The sequence below is a fragment of the Megascapheus bottae genome, chromosome 20, assembly GCF_031878675.1.
Source record: "Megascapheus bottae isolate mThoBot1 chromosome 20, mThoBot2.hap1, whole genome shotgun sequence".
Taxonomy (NCBI): Eukaryota; Metazoa; Chordata; class Mammalia; order Rodentia; family Geomyidae; genus Megascapheus; species Megascapheus bottae.
In genome coordinates, this window is record NC_143528.1 from 33,560,521 (window position 1) to 33,584,164 (window position 23,644).

The 23,644-nt window shown below is 40.1% G+C and overlaps 1 protein-coding gene across 1 annotated transcript in view; it reads right to left on the bottom strand.

Annotated features, from left to right (window-relative positions):
- Psd3 (pleckstrin and Sec7 domain containing 3) overlaps nt 1-22,580 on the bottom strand; it is a 285,771-nt gene extending 263,191 nt beyond the window's left edge. The window contains exon 1 of the mRNA XM_090354241.1: nt 22,379-22,580. Coding sequence (XP_090210367.1) covers nt 22,379-22,402 — 24 coding nt within the window. The 5' untranslated portion in view covers nt 22,403-22,580. The remainder of the gene's footprint in view (nt 1-22,378) is intronic.
- Nucleotides 22,581-23,644: the final 1,064 nt, after the last annotated feature.

Here is a 23,644-nt window from a genome sequence, read left to right on the forward strand (position 1 = left end):
CTTTGAAATTTTGTGGGTTTTGGATTTTGGGGTTTTTTTTTTCTCTGCTGTAAAAACAAACCTGCCAAGAATTGAGAGGTTAAATGGTACTCTTGTGCAGAAACTGGTTTATCAGATTTAGCCTTGACTGAATTAACAAATATTAAAGACTTGTGTTTTCATTATTAAAGAACAATCACAAGAACTATATAACAGGTCCCCTGCCTATGAAGAGTATACAATCCCATGTGGCATGTGCAAACACAACAGAAGACACTGAGGATATGAGTGAGATTCCATTGCTGCTATTAAGGTATTCACAGTATGAGGAAGCCAGTAGTAGACCCAATGTATCTAGAGTACAAGGGAAGGGAGGAGATATAACACAGTAGATCATATAGCCAGCTCTTGTCATTGCTTATTTGATTCTTGGAAGTCCTCTTTCTTAGTCAGGTGAAAGTGAGCAGACCCACTCTGTTGGCTGGTTGGCTAGTTAGTTGGTTGGTTGATTGGTTGGTTGGTTTTTATCAGTCTGACAATCTCTATCTTTTAATTAGGAGATTGAGCTCATCCACACCTAATGAGTATAACTGAACTACAGAATAACTGAACTATAATTCATAATACAACCTTAATTGATGTGTTATTCATATGTCAACATGACTGGAGAATAGAAGAAAGCAGTGTGGCACAGATTTGTAGGCAATGAGAATAATGTTTCCCATCTCAATACTAGAAAATTATCAACCAAGATTATCACAGAAAAAGTCAAACAGCATTAAGTATGTGTATTGAAAATAATGAAAAAGGTGCAATTTGTATAAAATCTATTTAAAAATAGGGATCAGAGGAATAGCTTAATGGGAGAATATGTGCTTATTAGCATATGCAAAAACTGAGGTCCAAATCTCATCCCTAAGATCCAAAGGAACCATTCAAGCATCTGAAAACACAACTTTTTAAAATGAAGTCATGATACAATTTCACTAATGTTCTAGTTTTATTAAATATTATAATTCCTTAATTGTAGATATAAAAATGGTGTTTTTCAAGTTTCAAAAGTATCTAAAACCTTTACCTTACAAATTTTAAAATCCTAAAAAGTTAATTGTTTTAAAAGGCCTATTTTTCTCATTTAATATAAACTATTGAAATAAGGTGTATCATTTTCCTAGAAGTAAATCAATAATTTCCTAATTAAAATGATTTTAATGGATACATCTGACTAAATTAATATCACTGCTAATATATCATATCAAACTATGTTGCTAATATTCAGTTCATTTTATCATGCAAAGTTCTATTTAAAGTCTAAAATTAAACTGCACACAGTGGTGTATACCTGTAATCCCAGCTATTCAAGACACAGAGATGAGGGTTTTATTTGAACTCAGAAGTTCAAAGAAAGCCTGGCAGAACAGCAAGACTTTACTTCAAAAATGAATTTTAAAATAATTGCATAAATGCATAAATACATTCTGATTTGAAATAAGGAAGGAAAGGGGGAAAACAAGATGACTGGAAGAGGGAGGAAGGGGGAAAGGGGGACAAAAACATAAGAAGGGGTATCAAGGTTCAAGAGCAATATACCCACTATCTGATGAATGTAACTATAACCCTTCTACATATTATCCTGACAATAAAATACAAAAAAAAAAAAAAAGACTAGGATTCTGGTTCAGTCTAAAATTTTTTAAATGTAGGGTATTACAGAAATTGGACCTAAAATATTCACTGGGTAATTCTGTAACAAAACCTCATTAATTTAGATTAATTATGGGGAGTGATAATGAACTTAGGAGTCTTTCTTTTAAGAAGGAAATTATATGATGCTGTTGCACATAGAGAATAACTGAAATTGGGTTAATAGTGGAGGTCCTTAGAGAGGCTGCATTGATTTGATAAAAAAAGAAAAAGAATGAGCCAGGAGTTTGGCCTAGTGGTAGAGTGTTTGCCTAGAATCACAAAGACCTGGGTTCAATTCCTCAGTACCACATACATGGAAAAAAAACAGAAATGGTGCTGTGGCTCAGGGGGCAGAGCGTTAGCCTTGAAGAAAGAACAAGGACAGTGTTCAGGCCCTGAATTCAGTCCCACGACTGGCAGGAAAAAAAAAAATATATATATATATATACATATATATATTGTAATTAGAACTTCAGCTAAAAAGTATTCAGACACCTGAAAATTATTTCTCCGTTAAGCATTTAGTTGTTTACTTGTCTTTTTTTGACTGTCTTATTTTTGTTTTGCAGCTTGAAGGTAATTATTTGATTTAATCCCATGATGGGCCAGCAGCACAGCAGACAGGAAGGCTCTCTGAGCTCTTCCTGCTCACGTACATTCTGATCAAGCATGGAGAGATAACCAGCCACACAACTGTACAAAATGTTCAAGATTTGAAAAAAAAACTTTCACAAGCTTTTTTTTGTTATTTTTTTGTTTTTTGTTATTTTGATTTTGCCATTTGCGTGTTGTAAGACAGGTCTCATTATATAACCCAGGTATATCTCAAATTCATAATCCTGTATCACTCCAACTGCTATGATTACAGATGTGCATTAGCACATGCAGTACTCACCAACACCTTTTTCACGGGGCTCTAGTTTGCTTGTCTGGTGAACAAATACTTTTCTCATGCCTTTTTGAAGGGTTAGGCACTTCACATATGGCTGAATGTCCCTAGAGAATTCTTTAGGTCCAGTAGACTTCATCTATCCATTTACAAACTGGGTGCCACCTAAGAGAAGACCACTAAAATGTGTAGAAAGATCAGGGATGAGGGGCTTAGGAACTACACAAGCTCACCTTTCTGAACCTTGTATCCGGTCACAGACACACTGTACTACTGTGCCTGTCCTCCTCAGTGCTAATGGACATGGACAATACAGGATATGTAGAAGTACTCTGCGAATTATACTTCACATCATTGTATGATGTAGCAAAACATTTTCTCCCTATATTCATTCCTATAAGATCTATAGCAATCCTGTATTATTTGTCATGTTTTAGGAACCAAATAAATCCTCTAAAGATTTAGGTTAATATTTGAAACGACCAGGAAATAGGATTAATTTTTAGAGAAATGTTTACTCTTTAAAGAAAAAAATCTGTTTCACAAAATGAGCCACCATTTCATGAGATAAACATGAGTGTACACTTATACAAAAAATTAACTCACTCCTTAAACAATATTTCCATAATGCCTACCATGGGCCAAGCACTAGGCTAGCAGCAGAGAAATGAATGTGAGACAAACAAAATCTTAAACTGCTAGATGATCTTTGAATCTCAGGCACCTGCCAGAGCCTGAACACAGCAAGCACCAAGAAGCATGGTAGAAGTAAAGAATCCAGGCATACAGAAATGAGCAGAAGGAGGCTCTCCTACCCTTACCTCTAGCTACTTAGGAGCCTGGACTCTGAAGACCGGTCCAAAGAGAGCCATGCAGAAAAGTCCATGTGGCTGATCTCTTGCTGGCCAGCAAATACCACAAGTGAAGCTGTGGAAATGGAACTGTGGCTCAAGTGGTCGAGTGCCAGCCTTGAGCTCAAGGAACTAAGTTCAAGAGGGGAGCAGGGAGGAAGAAAAAAAAAAGGGGGGGGGGGCCGGGAGTTTGGCCTAGTGGTAGAGTGCTTGCCTAGCATGCACGAAGACCCGGCTTCAATTTCTCAGTACCACATACATAGAAAAAAGCTGGAAGTGGTGCTGAGGCTCAAGTGGTAGAGCTCTAACCTTGAGAAAGTCCAAGGACAGTGCTCAGGCCCTGAGTTCAAGCCCATGACTGGCAAAAAAAAAAAAAAGCAGTTGCTTCACTCCCTCCACAAGACATGACTACAGGTGCCTCTTATTCTGCTCACTAGAGCAGGGCAGTGCAGGGACAGAAACAGCACAGCAAAGACCAGGAACTGGAAAAAGACCCACCTGCCACTCTGTTGGCAAAGAACAGAAACCAATAGAAATCAGGAAAATACATCTCTGATCTGAAGAATAAATAAATACCCATGTATGAAAGCTGCTTTTCATCCATCAAATAAACCGGGAAAGACAGCCTTTCTAGGCCATTATCCTGGGGTGTGCTGGCAGCACTTACAGACGGCTTACCTAATGAGTCTAATCATCACTTCCGTTCCACATGATTGTAGCTGAGTAATTACCCAACTCAAAAATGTTACCCAACCCCCATGCCAAGTCCCTCCACAGCTTTGCTTAGAATCACAAGATTTATGCCAGTTCCCAGAATACAAGTCAAAACAAGGATTGATTTGGGGACACGGAGGAGAACCCAAAGATTTGAGATAATTTTCCTCCTCATAAAAACTCTTGAAACAGAAGGAAATATTCTAATTTTCCTTCAAAAGTGTAACAAGAGTGGGAAAATAACTTTGTTCTTAAATTTTCATTCTTTTAAATCTATAGCATAGGAGGTCAGGCATAGTAGATCACTCCTATAATCCCAGTTACTCAAGAAGCAGAACAGAAAATTCATGTTTAAAGGCAGCCCGGGAAAAAGTTAGCGAAATTCCATCTCAATAAATAAGCCAAAGGCAGTGAAGCACTTCTCTAATGGTTCAGGGTTGGAAGCCAGCCCTGGCACCAAGTTCAACTCCAATCTGAAAAATAACTAAAAGAAAACAAGACGGAAGCTAGCACAAAACCTTGAGTTCAAACCAGTGCTATCTTAAGTAAATCCATTAGTCAAATGTTACAGTCCTCAGTTTCTCATCTGTGAAATGTAAAATAGGACTAGGCATTTCTTAAGCACCAGTTCAGCTACAATCTCCTTAAAATGGTAGAATCCTAACTGGGGCACAGGAGGCTGAGATCCAGAGGATTGTGGCTGTAAATAACTCAAGCAGTAAAGTCTCTAAGACTTAATCTCCAAGATAAAGCAGAACTAAAGGTATGCCTCAAGTGGTACCTCAGCCAGCAAACAGAACAAGAATACAAGGGGCTGAGTTCCAGGCCTATTACCCCACAACTCCCAAAGAAAGGTACAGCCTTATTATAAAAGCTAGGCCTAATGAACATCATTGTAAAACTACAAAAGCTTCTTTCCATCTGACTTTGTACTATGCAACAGTACAAAAATGGCACTGCCATTCCAAGAAGGAATATGGGTCTAGGGTCTTAAAGCTATATTCCTTCAAGTCTAAGGCTACTTTTAGGAAAATATCCTATGACAATCATCAGATATTAGGGAAAATGGAAATGTCCAAAATCCTCAGCAATAAAGAATAAGTTAAATTGCAGACGATCACAAAGATTAAGTGTAGGGCCATTAAATACATATTTGTAAATCATTTTAATGACATGAGAAATTATTCATAATATAATGAGTAAGCATCATAAAACAAAAATGGGCTGGGAGTTTGGCCTAGTGGTAGAGTGCTTGCCTAGCATGCACGAAGACCCGGGTTCGATTCCTTGTTACCACATACATAGAAAAAAAGCTGGAAGTGGTGCTGTGGCTCAAGTGGTAGAGTTCTAGCCTTGAGAAATGTCCAAGGACAGTGCTCAGGCCCTGAGTTCAAGCCCCACAACTGGCCAAAAAAAAATGGTGAACATACACTATGTGAACACATACAAGTTAGGAATAAGAGGAAAAAATAGAAGTGCCTCAGAAATAAGTTTTATCAGAGTGGAAAGAATTGACTTTTTTCTGAGATAAGGAAAGAGTTAAAATTCAATATTTTTATCTTAAAATGATTTTAATTAATTACATAATCCAAGATAAGATTATACATGCCTGTGAATACCCATGCCCATGGAAGGTGGGCCTGCATCTACATTTCTGTAACTTGTAGGTCCCATGATAATCCCATTCACTAACGGATCGCCTACAAAGAGCACTGTAATGCTACATTAACACAAGGATCTCAGTTTTGCTAAAGTGCTCTCGAATAACTGATGGGTGGAAAAAACAAATATTGTCCCCAAAGGCAGTTAAAATGTCCCCATTGGCCTCTCGCACTCCTACATGAACCCAGACAAATTTATCATCTCAGTTTGCTGATACCTAAGCTGCAGTAAAAGGAACTGCAGAACTGAGGTAAAAGATGCAAACAACTAAGTCACAAGGAAAACAGGGCTCTGCTAAGACTGGATTTTTGCATAGGTAGAGTTCAACTTTACATAGATCTCTTCCTGGTATCACCTGGAGATGGGAAAATGTGTATGGCTTTGGATCAGACACCACTATGGATACAATGAAGAACTGTCAGGCTTAATTTACAATATGCAAACAAAAGCATCATAAATCTAAAATCACCTACAAAGTAATGAGGGGTTTTGTCTACTCTCTAGAAACATACAAAGTCCCAAGGTAACAAAAACATAAACACACACACACTCCACCAGTTTCCTGGGTGTCCTCTATTGCTCTAAATTAAAAAGAAATTAAGGTTTTAAATTATATTCTCTTATCTATCTTCCAAATAATTTTTCTCCATTCCAGAATACTATTTTTTAATATTGATGATGTGCTAGATATTGGACTCACCAAGTCACAAGTAGAGACTCCTTTTTAACCATTTACTTCTCAAAAAAGCACCATAAAACAGGTCTTCGTTCATCTTATGAAGGAGAAAACTGAGACTCAGAGGAAAAACACACACACGCACACACATATGCCCAAAGTCAGACCATCATTAAAAATGATGTTTTTCAAACTCGTATATGGGGGACAAGTTTAAGAAGCTTTCTCTTGTATAATAAAATACCATGCTTATTGTGAACTTAAATAACTAAAAAGAAACAAAAGGTGACTGATGACTGAACAAAAGGTGTGTCCTATTGCATCAAGGCTTATAGAGCTTGCAGAAATTCCCAAGTATATTTTTTCTTATTTTTTTTAAGTAGTTAATACGGACTGAACTCAGGATCTTGATCATACAAAGACAGTGTCTTCTACTTGAGCCACATCTCAGTCCCTGGGGAACACCTTTAAATTAATGCTACTTAAAAAATAGTAAATACTTTAGTCAATAATAAACTTCCAGATCTAAAACTACTTCATGGCTTCCCATCTCAGAATACAAGCCTCACCCAGACTCTACAATTGTGACCAGAGAAATGCTTGCTAAAGGAACACATAATGTTCAGAGCCTTTGTGCACAGAGCTTTCTTCTTTAAATGCAAAAATGCATGTGTTTCCTGGGAAATGAAACACAGTGGCATTAAATAAAGTTTGAGGAAGTATTTTCTTAGGAAAATTACTGGCCTCTTGGTTCAGATAAGATAATCAAAAAAACTCCTCTGCCCTAATTAGAATAAACAAAATGAACTTTGGGCTACCTCATTCTGTTAGCTCCATGACAGATTTAAACAGACCTTTAAATTTTTGCTACAAATGATTTAATCCCTATTTATCAAAAAATGTAAAGAAAAAATAATCAGTATATTTAGATTTAACATCTGCCTTGTCTAATTGCACCACTGATTCATTTTGTCTTTCAGTTTCTTCATTTGCAAAATGAGGTTATATTCAAGATTCCCAAAGTCTTTCTGAATTCAGACATAGTATTATGACATCATGTACTCAACTTGACTTATAAAACAACTCAGTAATTATATTACAAAATGAACATGATATGTGTAATAGATTTTACTGCAAAATCACAATTTGCCACTTTTGAGAGAACTTAAAAGGCTCTTTCACTCAGCAGACAGCCAATTCCTAACCCATTGTATAATCTAGATCTCTTTCAAATGTAAACATTTAATCCTGATCTATGTGACCTGACCTATGTCCAAAAGCTTCAAGACAGAAAATTAACCTAGCCTTTTAAACAACTCTGTTTTAAAAATTCTGTCTTGAATTAAATTTTCTATTGTATAAACCTCTCTGTGTATGCTACAGAGGAAAACCCAAAGTATAGATATTCATTTCTTTCTTGGTTAATTTTTTTCCTTTAGACAATATTGTTTATTCCAAATGTCTAAAGTAATATTCTTTATTCCAAATGTCTAAAGACAACTATTCCATCCACATCTAAGTCTGTTCTTCCTGAGGTTAAAGGTTAGGGTTCCAATTAGTTCTTGTCATGTCATATGGTTTTCAGACCAATTGTCTGCCCTGTCATTCTACTCTCTTAAAATGTGATACTAGAATCCAGTTAAAATTCATATAGAGTCTAATTATTTTCAACTACAGTGACACATCTTTTGCACCTAATTATTGATGGGGATAAAATCAACCTTGCAGCTTTATTCTAATAATTAAATGAGTGTAACCTTAGCCCAAGGCTTGACATGGAGAAACCACTAAAAAGTGTGATTTGCTGTCAATTCCTAGTAATAAGCTACAAGACTATTTCATTAGTGTTAAATCCCTACCTTCACAATTAAGCTCCAGTTCTTAGTAACATTCAAAGTTTACCTTTCTTAGTTTTGTTTTTTCCCTCAAGACAACATTAAGAAGAGAAAGGATTGAGGCTGAAATTGAAGATCAACCAGAAACCAATATAAACAATTCTGTGGCGTTGTGGCTCTAGTGATAGAGAGTTGAAGAGCTAGGGGACAGAGCCCAGACCCAGAGTTCAAGCCACACAAATGACACACAAAAAAAGATAAACAATTCTAAGATTAAGATTTCAATTAATGGAAGACAGGATATGAGTTAGTTTATACTCTTTTCTAGAATGAAATAATTGTATTTCTCAAGCAGTCTCACTATAGCACATTTAAATTCAACAAATTTGAAAATGAAGGAAATTACACCTCACTAAGAATGCTGAGGGAGCCATTTGCTCCAAAGGGGAATTTAGTGAGTACTAGTACCAGAGTTGGAAAACTAGATGGGCCACTTACTCATCATGTGGCCCAGGGCAAATTGCCTAACCTCTCTGGTAGATATGAGGAGTTCCCCCATACGTAAAACTTAGGTCCTAAAACTACTTCCCTACATGAAAGGAGATGGGAGAATCAAATGACAGTGCATGTAAATGGATTTGGCATAGAGCTTATCTTTCAAAGTAGGACTGTGATGTTGTTAAAACCTATTACTTTAACTTCTCCACCATTTTGACTTAATTTATACAGTCCTTTATCTCTGTGTGCCAACAATTATCATCTACTTTTCTTCTACCTATCCATTTTTTAAGGTAGACTTTAAGATGATGGTTAAAAAAATCTCATCCTAACATTAGTATTAACCCCTATGTGTTGTCACCATGACAAACCATCTCTGTAATGTCACTCACAGAGAATTATACAAAAGAAAACTAAAGTATACTGCATCTACACTAGACTGCCCTTGCACTGAGCTATCCACATAGGCCCATTTAGGATCTGAAATATAGCAGAGAAAGACACATGCTAAATCTAAAGCTTGGAATGTTGGAATGAAAAAAGGAATATAAAAGATCTCAATAATCTTATACCAAATACATATTGAAATGACAATATTTTAGATATGTTAGGTTAAATACAATAAGCTATTAAATTAATCTCACTGGTTCTGTTTTAGTGTGGATAATAAAAGAATTTTAATCACATATAAAATCCTTATCATAATTCTACTAAATATCAGTAATAATGGGTAATTCTAAAACAAGGCCTTATGAAATTAAATTCAAGACAAGACATACGATCTTAATTATTGCAGAAATTAAATGTAAACCTCACATGAATTTTCAGAGTTTATAAAGAACCAATTTCAAACCCCACCAAATTTCCTTTGATAATTATCTCTTCCGTTCTACAACCAGCTGAGAAGCTTTTATGAGCATGCAGTGAATTTTAAAAATTTGTACTAAAGTCTACAAACTAACCTAACATATAAGAAATTGGAAGGACTAATCTTCAACAAGCCAGCTATCTACTAAAGAGATATAGCTGTATTCTGCAAGGTGAGACAAAGGGCAAAGAGTGAACCAGTGTAGCAGGGCTACTCACAATATGTGGAAATAAACTTTACAACTTGGGAGGGGGGGTGGACGATAGGGAACAGGAGAAAAACGTGGGAGAGGATAACATCATTCCAGAAGAAATGTACTCCTACCTTACATATGTAACTGTATCTCCTCTGTACATCGCCCTGACAATAAAATCAATTTTTTTAAAGGGGTGATGGCACCAAATGGTCCCAGTACTGGGACTTCTCCTGTAGTCACCAAGGACAGAGTTGGAACTTGGAAGTACAGAAGATTGGAATTAACCTGTGACTCAGAAGTTTGACCTTCTCTGTATAATGGAAGTGAAATTTGCCTCATCTCTTTAGCTACCTGATTACTAACCAAAACCCCCACATGCCAGTAATCTTCCAGCAGCTAATTAATAATAACCATGAAAAGGGAAGAAGGATGAAAATACTGATTGCTACAGTGTTTTGTTTTAGAAAGTTCCTGCTAGATAAAGACCCAATTAAAAAATAAATAAATAAATAAGGAAGAAAGCAGAAGAGCAGAAGCAAACCTAACCAAAAGACTACTTTAGCCTTTAGTTGAAAAATGACCAAATGATATAAAGGCATGCACAGAAATACAATGATGAAACCACTTACTCTATACAATTTAATATATTCCAATTATTTTTTTACCATGAATATTTTTTATTGTAATTAGTAAAAGGGTTACATGATATTTGCCAGATAGAAGGTGCATTAATTCACATACATTGATACCCTTTCACACGTCTTGGTACCCATTACCCTCCCCCTATTCCAATTATTTTTAAAAGACAGAAGCCAGCCGTGGTGGCTTATACCTGTAATCCTAGATATTCAGGAGGCTGAGATCTGAGGATCACGGTTCAAAGCCAGCTAGGGCACTAAAGACCCTGAGACCCTTATCTCCAATTAACTACTAGAAAACCAGGAGTGGAGCTGTGGCTCAGAGTTAGGAAGGTAGCCTTGAGCTGAAGAGTTCAGAGACAACATCCAGGCCCAGGGGTAGGGTGGTAGTCTTAAGCTGAAGGGCTCAAGGACAGTGCCCAGGCCCAGAGTTCAAGCTCCATGACCCACAAAAAAAAAAGGTGGACAGAAACTACTCATACCAAAAAAAAAAAAAATTAAGGCATAGACAAAAAATATATGCTCAATTTTAGACCACATGCAATGGCTTAGGCCTGTAATCTTAGTGATGTAGGAAATTAGAAGGATAGCAGTCAAAGGCTGGCCCAAGGAAAAAGCAAAAGAACACTGTCCGTTAACAACTAGAGCAAAAGAAAGGACTGGGAATATTACTAAAGTGGTAGAACACCAGCCTGGCAAGCATAGGCCTCAATAACACCCCCCCAAAAATGTACATTATGGAAATGGATAAGAACTTTGTGCTTGGGGGGGAAGGATGTAGTGCATTAATTAATATTGATATTCACAAAAGCAAGCAAAATGGGAACTGTCTTTCTTAGCAGTATGCAAACATAGTATTATTTTCTCCATTTTTAAACATCTCTTGACTTCATTTCTCTCTCCTGTTACATTTCCTGCCTTCTCTTTACAGCAAGAGTCCTTGGAATAACTATTAGGATGCAATGTTTCCATTTTTCCTCTCCTGTTCTCTCTTGAATCTCCAATGATCAATTCCACAAGGCTTGCGTTAACTTCTCCATGTTTAATTTCAAATCAATTCTCACTAGACCCTCATTTGACTGGACCTTCAATGAGTATCTGATTTAACTTTCTTGACGCAGTATTTCACTTGCCTTTTCCCAAGATACTACCTTCTGATGCACCTCATTAGCTTCATTCTCTCACTCTCTTTATTGATTGATTTCTTCTCCTCTCCTCAACTTCAATATGCAGGTAACCCAGGTTCATTGCACTAAGCCTCTTTTCTTTTCAATTGACATTTACTTCCTTGTGGATTTCATCCAAGTCTAATGATCTTTAACTCAAATATGTCCTAGTACCTACTAGATCCCTCCAAAATGGAACCCCTAATCTCATCTCCCCAAATCCAAATCCGCTTCTTCCTATCTACAAGCTTGCAAGCCATCCTTGACTTGTTTCACTTGTATCCCACATTCAGTCTATCAGAACATCTTTCCAATTTCTTACCTTCAAAACGTATTTACTTATCTCTTTGACTCAAACCCACTGCCACCACGCACTACGATTCTGACAACAGCCTCTTAACTGGTTGTGTATTTCTGCCCTTCACACTTGAGTCTGCTCTCACAAGACATAACAACAACGTGTCTGATGTGTCTGCTGTCCTGCTGGCTCACTACTCCAGTTATACTGGTGCTCCAACTCCTGAAAAGCAGGAAGTATGACTCTGCCCAGGGCTCTGCCCTTGCTGGGCCCTGTTTCTGCTCTTGAGATCTTTCATTACTGAGGCTATCCTTGACCAGCCTATTTATAAATGTAAAGCCATCTACTTCCAACTGCCCTCCCCTCCCCCACTTACAGAGAGATAAGAGATATATACACACAGAGCAGTCTCACCTTGCAAGAGCAAAACTCTTTTTGTTTATTATTTTTTAAATCTGCTTTGTTGATCACTGTATTCCCAGCACTAAAATAATATCAGGTACAGAGGAAGCCCTCAATACTTGTGAAAGGAAGAAAGGGAAGAGGGAAGAGGGAAGGGGATTTAAAAATGCATTTTAGATAGGTCATTTTGTACTCATTCTTATATGCCATAGAAAGAATAAAGACATTCTAACTTGATAATTGTATCTCACAAAAGCCAACTAACTATAAAGTAATACCTCTCTACACACCATCTAGGGGTGCAAGGTTATTTCAAAACCCTAGATCTTGATTCATCACTGCTCAATGATAGGTCCCAATATACACACCCTTCATGTAAGCAGGTGAAAGCAGCCAGGACAATTCGATGGACTTTGATTTCTCAGATGAAAAAGAAATTATGATGCAAGACACAAACACTATATGCTTTAATGATGCCTAAAATCTGGGTGTAACCCAAATCCAGTGAACTTCTGGACTCAAGAACAAGACAGGAAAAGAATTACCTGTGTTGCTCTGTTGTACCTTAGCAGTGTACTTACTCGGGAAATGGGTTATATTTATATAAATCACTTTTTAAAAGAACTTAAAATTATCTTCCAAGCAAAAGGAAAATAAAACAATTTCATCCTGTGTTTAAATGTGGAAACCAATAATTCAGGCAGATAAAAGCCAAAAGTGTTTTTTTTTAAGAATATCTCAATTTTTCTAGCTTAATGTCAATATCATAATTATAATACTAATATTATCTCAGGTTTGTTTGGTTTTGGGTTGTTGTTGTTTGCCAGTCCTGACTTAAACTCAGAGTCTGAGCACTGTCCTTGGGTTTTCTCAAGGCTAGAGCTCTACCACTTGACCCACAGCACCACTTCCAGCTTTTTTCTATGTATGTGGTACTAAGGAATAGAACCGGGTCTTCATGGATGCTAGGCAAGCACTCTACCACTGGGCCAAACTCCCGGCCCTCAGGGTTTTTTTGTTTTTTTTATTAATGATGTGTGGACAGCAGAAGTGCTTGGCTACTCTCCAATTAAATACCTCCTGAGTTAGCAGCCTCCTCATAAGACACAGCAGTAATGCTACTACTCCAACCACCCAGAGCTAATTGTGGAGACCGAAAACTCATGGATTCTGCTCACATCACCAAGAAGCAGCTGTGCTGGCCTCCACACAGATATGTACCAGTGGTACTTATGACTAAAATGGTTTAAGTTCGATACTACATGAAATAACTAAACACAAGCATAAGAACTGTTTCACAGAATTCTAAATGGACCATTTAAAAAGAAGGTAGTAAGTAAATGATCATAAGACAAATTCTATTGCTAAAGGTGACACTTTTTTTCTTCTCACTAGACAGAAATAAAGTAAAACATTTGTTTGAAAAGATGTGAAAAATATTATGATGCAAATATTCCTATATACCATCTGGTTTAAGAAAATGGCGTTGCACTTGTCATTCTATCTCCCCTGTGAATCTTACTGATTTTATAAAATGTTATAAAATTAAATCATTTTCCCAGTAAGTAAACACAGATAGGTGTATTTTAGTAATGCTTCTAAAATCTTGGCTATAATTTCTCTAAGCTTATCAACTTCTTTTAAATTTATAAACTATACATCTTTGCTTAAGCTCCAGTTTTAGAATACTATTCTATTAGAATATTAATTTTTTGCCCAATCAGTACCAGCAACACTGGAGAAATCCAAGGGACACTGCCTGCTCAATAGGAAGATTAAAGAAGGCATCAAGAATGAAAAGATGTGATTTAAAAAAAAAACTCAAAAGAAGGAACACAAAAGATCTGTGAGGCCGTTAGATCAGCCAGGTGCCCTTATCTGCTTCCATCAGAAGCTCCAGCCAAAAGAGCAAAAGCAGGGTGAGGACATTTGTAGTCACCCAATCTTCTTATCTTCTGTGCCCTAGCTTGTCATTTGTGAGCAGGATATAATGGAAGTCAAACTCAGGAATGCTGACTGTAAAAAGTAGGTGAAACTCTACACTGACAAAACAGTAGACCTAACAAGAGCCTACAGGGAAGACAACAGCAAAATATTACTAAGCCCGAAATTCTAAGGACTAGAAATTCTATTCCACCATTACAGGAGGCTAATGGTCACAGTCATTCTCTGTCCACATGTTTTTGGGAGGGTTCTTGTACTTAACTACTTAATAGCCTGTGATGTTTAGCTCAATCACTGTACAAACATTTATTGAATGATTACTATGTGCCAAGGCACCATACCAAGTACTAGAATTTTCGTCTTGGTTTCCAAACAACACTCCTACAAGCACCGGCAGGAAGATGAGTTTACTACTTAATAGGTGCATGACTTTAAGAAGGTCACAACACTTCCACCCCCACCCATATAGCCTGCATCAAGGTCCTATTTACTACCACTTACTATTTTCCATAGTTCTAAGCCCTTCCCAACTATGAAATGTCACGAAGTATTCTATGAGGAATGAAAAATGAGACCTACAACTACGTGACAGAGCCAGAACACAAATAAGACTACCTAACCACGGCCACATAATAACCATTACAATACACTGCCTTTGGTGACACCTAACCTCCTTCATATTGATTAGACTTCATATTGATCAAATTCTTCAGGTGATGCTTACCAAAAAGAAGCAAAATACAGGGACCATATAGAATACTGTCTATTTTTCTTCTAAGACGCTTTTCCCACTAGGCTTCCAGGACTCTGTAACTACAGGAGGCCTCCAGGGATGCAGCCATGGTGAGAAAACAATGAGCCTTAAAAGAGCAGGAAGGCAGGGGACGAGAGTTTGGCCTAGTGGTAGAGAGCTTGCCTAGCATGCACAAAGATGCAGCTTTGATTCCTTGGTACCACATGCATAGAAAAATCCAGAAATGGTGCTGTGGCTCAAGTGGCAGAGTGCTGGCATTGAGGAAAAAAACCCAAGTACAGTGCTCAGGCCCTGAGTTAAGGCCCCAGGACTGGCCAAAAGAGATAGAGAGAGAGAGAGAGAGAGATAGAGAGAGAGAGAGAGAGAAACACCGCGCGCAGGAAGGCCTGAGAAGCATTCTCCAGAATGGTAGCAACCCATGACTAAAGGATATGAGCCTAGTTTACAGTTTTATGGGTTGAAGTGGCTGAGGGTGGCCAACTGGATAGATCAGGCTACTCAGGGAGAGAAGCTTGTCACTCTTCAGAAGTCACACACTCTAAAAAGTACTAAGAAACTTCTAGGAGTAATCACTGTTATCACCAGCTCAGATCAGAGCTTCTAGAGTACCTTTCCCACTACTGAACAGCAGCCCTAAAAATCTAAAGCCAGGTATTTTATTTGTACAGGTTTAGGAAATGCTAGTTGGATGGTGAAATTATAGGATCTCAAAGATCAAAGCGCTTGACTTCATAAGGTGTCCTTCTTTTAAGCAGGTATCTGTCTAAGAAAACAACTATATCCTGCATGTAATTATCCCCATACAAAACAGCTCCAAATTTCCCATCAATAGACATAGGCCTTCAAGTCTTTAGACTTGGTTCCCTCAGCCAGCACAGATAAAAGTTAACTCCATCTTTTTTTAATCAGAGAAAAAAGATATAACTACTAATTTCACAAATCATTTTATCTAATATGTTGTCAACTCACATCAGAATATACAAGCAGCTAGAATGGTGCTAGGACCTCTAGTGCTTTGTTTAAACTACCCCACTTACTTCAAAGGACAAAAAGTGAAAAGACAAACCACAAAACAGGAGCAGGTATTTGCAAAGCATATATGTGATAAGATAACTGCCATTAGAATACATAAAGAAAGAAGTCTTGTGATTTAATAATAAATTAACAAATAATCCAAATTAATAATGGGCAAAGAATTTGAGTAGTCATTTTTTTAAAGACACACAGATGGCCAACAAGCTTAAGAAACCATTCACAATATCATTAGTCATTAGGGAAACACAAATGAAAACCACGATTAGATCACAACTCACACCCACTGAATAGCTTGAATTAAAAAGTTTGCAAATAGGAAGCACTGCTGAGGATGTGAAGAAACAGAAAGCCTCAGATATTACTGGTGGGAATAGAAAATGATGCCGCCCTCATGAAAAAGTTTTGCTTTACTTCAAATACAAACACAGATTTACAACTTCAAGGCACATACCCAAGAGAAATGAAAGCAGATGTTCTCACAAAAACTTGTATGCTAATATGCATAGCAGCATTACTCCCTTAAGCCAAAAAGAGGGAAAAACTCACCAAGTGATGAATGAATGATTAGAAAGTAGTCTAATCTATAGCATACTGTTTAGCAATAAGAAGAAATTAATACCTATACAAACAACAATGAAAACCAACACTGACAATACTGTGGAGTATAACAAAAAATACAATCACAAAAGACCACATACTGTATGACTTACATGATATGTGAAAACAGGAAAATCCAGAGAATCAGAAAACACCTCTGTGGCTGCCTAAGGGGTAGAGACAAAATTGAGGGATGGCAGCTTCTAGAGCTGGAGTTTTGCTACAGATGACTGTGGTGTGGATAAATAACTGCGTGAACACACTAAAAATTATTATCTGTATTGTTTGAATGAGTCACAAGGTATGTAAATTTCAACTGTTTGGTTTTTGGGTTTTTTTGAGAAAGAATCTGTGACCTCTGTGAGCCTGAATTTCACTGTACAGAAATAACCTACCTAACGATATTTAAAGAATACGTAGTGATCCCACATTATCCAAGAGAGGTTTGCTTCACATCTCTCTGTGGATGCCTGGGACCTCAAATAAAACCTTATCGTGTGAATCTTTAAAGTACCCTCAAAAAGCATCTGTTAAAGAGCTGTTCCTAGCTGCCATCGAGGACTACAGGCCAGCAGTGATCCCTCAGGGCACTACAACACTTCCTTACATGTTTAAAACCCAACATCCTCCTTTGTAATATCCGTGTTACTCAGGTATGTTTCCATCACTGTCATATACTTCGAAAATCTGCATGGCCTCTGAGATGGTTGATGGGTGTCTCAGAAAGACCTTAGCCATGTCCATACCCCTGGTGCACACCAGGGGATTCACCATGATGTTTAAGATTCAGAGGGGATAGGAGCGAAGGACTCATTCCCTGCTTGTAGAAAAATAAACAAATCCTTTTTAAAAGCCGATTATGTTTCCATTGCTTCCTGAAATTCTTTTAAAAAAAAAAAAAAAACCTAGCTAGTTGACAGTGGCTCACACCTGTAATCCTAGCTACTCAGGATCAGGATTCAAAGCCAGCCTGGGCACAAAGGTCCAAAACTATGGGAGACTCTCTTATCTCCAGTTAACCACTAGAAAACTGGAAGTGGCGCTGTTGCTCAAGGGGTAGAGCGGCAGTCTTTAGCTGAAGAGCTCAGGGACAGCATCCAGGCCCAGAGTTCAAGCCCATGACAGACAGACAAAAAAACCTCCCCTCCTCTCCCTTTCATCAACAGTCAAGTCTCAGCCAGACTAGGCTCTAAGTTTCCCCATTTTAGCCCAAGCTCTTCCTCCATATTGCTGTTTGGAATCATGTCTGCGGGTTTTTTGTTTTGTTTTGGTTTGTTTTTTTGTTATACTATTTCTAGTATAATTTTCTTCCCATCATTTTCAAGAAGTTTATTTCTAATTTCTTTCCCATTAAAATTCCATGCCTCCCATGCTCACCACTTCACGCTTACCACTTGTGTATTTATCAGACATGATAGGTAAATATGCACAATAATCAAGATCCATCAAAGCCCAATGTCTGGGTAAACACACCCTGAGCAGCCAGATGGTCAAAAGGAAAAATGTCACCCCAGGACAATGATGACATCAACTTCTGATCGAATGTGGTGCCATCCAATATTTGGTCATAGCCCGGTGAGGCTGGCTACATTCACTTAAATTAAATAAAAGTTGAGATGCAGTTCTTAAATCTCAGTAGCCACATTTCAGGAGCCACACAAATCTACCAAACAGTGCTGACTCAAAAGTTAATTTCATTAACTCCAAGCAAGTTCACATGATCTATATGCTTAAGTATTGTAGTACAGCATTTGACTGTGAAGTCTGCCTCTATGAGGATGAAAAGTGATTGTAAATGTTCTTGGAAGGTTCTCTTTAGTGTTTTTAGAGCCAAACGGAGCCTAGCCACATAGTATGCACCCAATATTTATTGAATGAATAAATGAACAAACAAATGAATAGCATACAAATGTTCACACTTCAGTTTCTGCCCTGATTACTTAAGGACAGGAGCGCAAAGAAAACTGTAAGAACAAAGTATGCATCAGCAAACCAGGCAGGGCGCTCATGAAACCCTCTGAAGCACTAGAAATAAATTCACAAAACTAAAACATTTGCCTAAAGGGAACTATGATATTCAAAGTTGTAGACATTAGGTAGTACCTTACTTCTTAAGCTACTTGTAACTTTCAATGATAGGAAGAGAAGGCCAGGAGAGATGTTCTGGAAGATAACAAAGTCTATCCGCTTAGCAGCTTTCCAACATAAATTTGCTAGACAATAACAGAATCACAAGGACACTGCCTACTAAATAGTGATTCCTATTGAATAATTTCATGAAATATAAGCATTTTCAAAAATCTAAATTCCAGAAAAGCACATAAATTTTTGCTTAAAGAGAGGGAGATCCATTGGCCCCTAACCAATAACCTCCTGGAGGCCAAACAAAAGAGGTTCCAGATGCTTTTGAACATTTTCTACTTCCCTTGTGCACAGACCTAAAGCCACAGGAAGAGCCAAGCTGTTCCATTTCTGTAATTCACTTTTTCTTAGCAAAGGTCTGAGAACAGAAGGCCAGAGAGACAGAGCAGCTGTCACCCTATCCTATTAATGCCCTCCACTCATTTGCCATCTCCTCATTACGGTTTCAGATGCCTTTCCTCAATAAACTCTTAGCCCCAGCTCCTGGGAAGAAATCACAAGGAAAAGCAGCCTCTGTGATCCCTTAGCTTCTCGGAGATGTAACTAGAAATTCAAGTAAGTGAGCCTTATATTCAACTGTAAATTGTTATCTACTTTATGCTGAATTCAAGTTAATTACTTATAACTATAGGGCACTTCTTACATGTGTTCTGAAGAAGAAATTGCACACTTTCCATCATTTGAGCCAAAACAACAATGCTGGTCCCATTGTTTAAACCAACAGATATGTAAAATAATGTTTGCTAACAAATTAGTTCTCCAAGTTTCACATTCTAAGACTCAAAGAATCTAAATAGCTCTGTTTCTACAGTACCTATGCTAATGAGGACAGAAGAACAAAGTTAAGAAAACTAGACTAACTTTACATCTCTGCTCTGCCACCTATTAGCTGTGAGATCCTGAATAAACACTCCCCAGCCTTCAGAATGGAGATGACAATAGTACAGACCTTGTGAGTTGTCTTGAGTACTTGAGGAGATAATCCATGTCATAACTCACTATTAGCTGTGACTGACAGCCTGCATTTTTCCCAAAAGTTGGGGCTTGTAACTTAAAGAAAACAGCACCTCAGCAGATCCACATGGAAACATTAGGTAAGAAAAAAGCCTCAGACAAATGAGATGTTTAGACTCACACCACATCCCTAACTTCACGAATAATCTCCTGATGATTTATCTCACAGATTTAGGGTTAGGGACTGGAATTAAATCAGACACCTACTAGCCTTGGGGCTAGTCCCAAGGAGGTGATAGGCCCCAGTAATAGCCCATTCTCCCCTGGAGGATGGGAGGAGCTGGCAGCTTTCTTGCACCACAGGTGTCCCCAAGAGAGAAAAAGCTAGGCCACCTCTGCACCCTGGAGCATCAACAAAGTCCTGGTCGATTTGGCACCAACTGGTCTCCAGTTTATTGACCTTCTGGGCAGTGAAAAATCGTTCTTTTGGTAGGGCAAACAAGTACAAGGACATGTGCTATTTTTATGTAAATAAGATAGCCTAAGCAAAGAGTATTAGTGTTATGCATTACCTCCTATTTTGCAAGAACCAAAGAGGTTTGATCCTTTGGATTTGATGATTTGTTAACTACATGCTGTGAATAATTCACTTTCTTCTCTATAAAGCGCAACTAACTGTCCCGGCAACTAACATTATTTATTTGGAGCTTGTGAAAAATGTCTTTGGAAGTTGATCATGTAACTCAGACACAAAGGAGATAGATAGACATTCCTTCAAAAAATAATAATATTGTCACCACTTATTACTCTGAGCCAGTATCACAAATCACACGGGCCTGTCAAGACATGAATACACTGAGTAAAAGCTCTGGAGAATTTCATCTGGATCCTGCACTGCTCTTAAATAAAGCTGGGCTGATTTAACTATAAAAGAACTCAGGAGCTGGCTGTGGGTGTAGCTTGAGAGGACTGCAAATACTTAGCATGTGCTAGGCAATGAGTTCAATCTGCAGTAGTTAAAAAAAAAAATAAAATAACCACAAGGACAGACCTCTGTACATAGCCCAGATGACTCAGGAAGAACCCTCAATGTCAAGGACATTTGCAGCTACTAGACCTTGGCCTTCTCCAAGCTTTTGGTTGCCAGATTGTGTTCAGTCTTCCTAAACTGCAATCACATCTGAAATCACTTCAGACAAAAACTATAAGTGATCACAATCGATTGTTCACCTCCTAGTCCACCGAAACCCCAAGATCTGCTCTTCTCATCATTGCCAAATGACAACAGTACCCCCCAAATAAAACTCCAACACCCCTGTCCTTGCAGCCAAAGCACAAAACACTTGAAGGTGCACAGTTTTACCTCTACAGTACCTCTTAACCAAGACTGAGATTAACCCATTGCCACACTGGTGCCTTAGTCTATGACTTATGCATGCCAAATCACTCCAGATTTCTACCCTAAGGAAAGATGGGAAATGCATTTCCTGGGAGAGTAGCAGAAAGCGCACTTCCTCTTTCTCCCACATCTCACAAAAAGTCAAGCAACCCCTCCTGCCCCCCAGATCTTTTCAGTCTCTCCAGCTCCTCTTTTAGTGATCCTAGTAGACTTGCTCCTTCCTCTGGGGTCCCACTTGGACCCTAGGCAGAAATCTCTCCCACCAGGAAGCAAGCCCCTTGACAGCAGAAATCCTGCTTTATGCTCCTGGCTACCTGGTTTTGCAAAATCCTTTGCTCATACAGTATTCAACTGCAGTACTGTGGCCAGAATTCTACTTCTGAGTGATTTCCTAGGTTTTCCCTTTCCCTCCAACAAGGCATGGACCCACTCAGGAGTTTTCCTGCGATGCCCTGGATGCTCCTGGATCCCACCAGCCCCAGTAGCAGCCTTTGGAAAATAATGCCCATTTACACACACTCTGAGCCTTCTAGCTTGGGTGTTTAACATCTTTTTAACATCAAGGGGAAGGACAAAGTAAACACTTATTACTGACAACATTTTAAAACTCACACTCTCTAACCTACCTTAACCTGTTGTTGTTTAAAAAAAAAACAAATAAATAAATAAATAAAATCTCAAAGCATCATTTGCCCAAGAGGCCAGAAAGGAGAGCTGCCATCTGTGGATAAAGTTAAAAGCATGAAAAGCAGAACGGTACAAACGTCTTTTTAAAAACCCCAGGGAACGAGACACCGGATAATTTTCCCTTGTCTGTTTGCTCGCTCGAGGCAAGTTTGTTTTGTCTTTTTTTTTTTCTCCTCCTTTCTGATTGAGAAATGTGATAGTCCCTGAATAGGGGAGGTGCCTCGGCAGTGAAGTCCTCTCCAACGCTTCCCTTCTTTCCCATCCCGAAGAACAAGTACTTTCTGAGGTCTGCAAAGCACAGGGATGAATTCCAACCCCGAAACCTCCACGCCAGAAAAGTGGACCCTTCCGGGCCCCCAAGCCACGCAAAGCCTCGGACCTGACTCCGGGCACAAACTTGGGTGGCACTGAGGGGCGCCGGGGGGGACCGAGCAAAGCCACCCTGAGGGGGGCCGGGGCCCCGCCCCGCCCCGCCCCGCCCGCGGCCCGGGCCGGCTCCCGCGCTCACCGCGGCGGCGTCTCTTCCTTCCATCTTCCATGGCCCGCGTGCCCGGCCCACGCCGGGCTGCGGGGCTGTGGGACGGCCGGGCCTCAGCGCGCGACTGCGGCCGGCAGGCACCGCGTCTCTTTGTTGGACGCCCGGGACGACCGGGCGGAGGCAGGAGCACAGCCCGCGGCGGTGAAGGTGACGGCGGCGGTGGCGCACCCTGGCGGAGGCGGTGGCGGCAACGGTGGAGGCGGCGGAGGTGGAGGAACCCGGAGCACGCAGCCCGCCCGGCCCCCTAGAAACATCTAAGCCAAGTCGTGGGAGCGCGGGGGAGGGTGGGCGAGGAGGCGGGGCCCCGGAGGGAGGCGGGGCCGGAGGGCGTGGTCTTACCCAGGAGGCGGGGCTAGAGGCGGATCCCAGGGAGCAGAAGGCGGCTTTAGGGCGGGGCCCGAGGTTGGGGGCGTGGCTTAGGAGGTAAGAGGATGTGTGGTGGGCGGGGCTAGGGCGGTAGAAGGCGGGGTCCAGGCGGGACCTGGAGGAGGGCGGAGGAGCGTGAGGCCGCCGGGCCAAGGCAGTGGCAGTCTCCGAGATCCCAGCCGGATTCCCGCAGCGGAAACCTGCCTGTTGCTTTGTCTTCTCCCCGGACGGTTCGGTCGGCCGGAGGTTCTTCTCTCGGGAAGGGCCGGGGGAGGAGAGTCCGGAGAGCCTGGGGTGACGGCGGAGTCCAGGCTGGCCAGGCCGCCGTGGGACCCAGGGCGCCTGAGTGGGTGCAGGTAGCTAGCTACCTTACCTCCTGGCGGCCGCCTTGCTGCAGCCCCTGAACCCACCCGACGACCCCCTGAGGCTCCAGGAACCAACTTGCCCGGCCGGCCTGCAACCTGACCTTAGGACCACCCCCCCCACTGACTCTCCCCCTTCCCCCCTCCACCCACCCCCACCCCTGCAACCCGCATTCCCAACGGGAAGCAGCAGCTCTGGCCCTAGGCTCGTTTGGGTTTTTTTTTTTTCCTTTCTGTTTTTCTTTTGACCCCTGCTGCTGAGGCTGGGCCTGAGAGCTTAAAGCCCCTCCCCACCCTGGTGGCTCTAGAAGGAAGGGCCCTTCCACGTTCAAGAGTCTCCACCTCAGTTAAGTTCAATGCTGGCCAGGTCCACGCACCTGCAGGCGGAACCCCGCGGGGCCAGCCGCGGGCCGGGCGCCTGTGACCACTGCACTAGGCCTAGTTCACTGACCAGGACGCGGTACACACAAAACTCTCTTCCTTCCTGGAGCTCACAATCTAAGCAGCT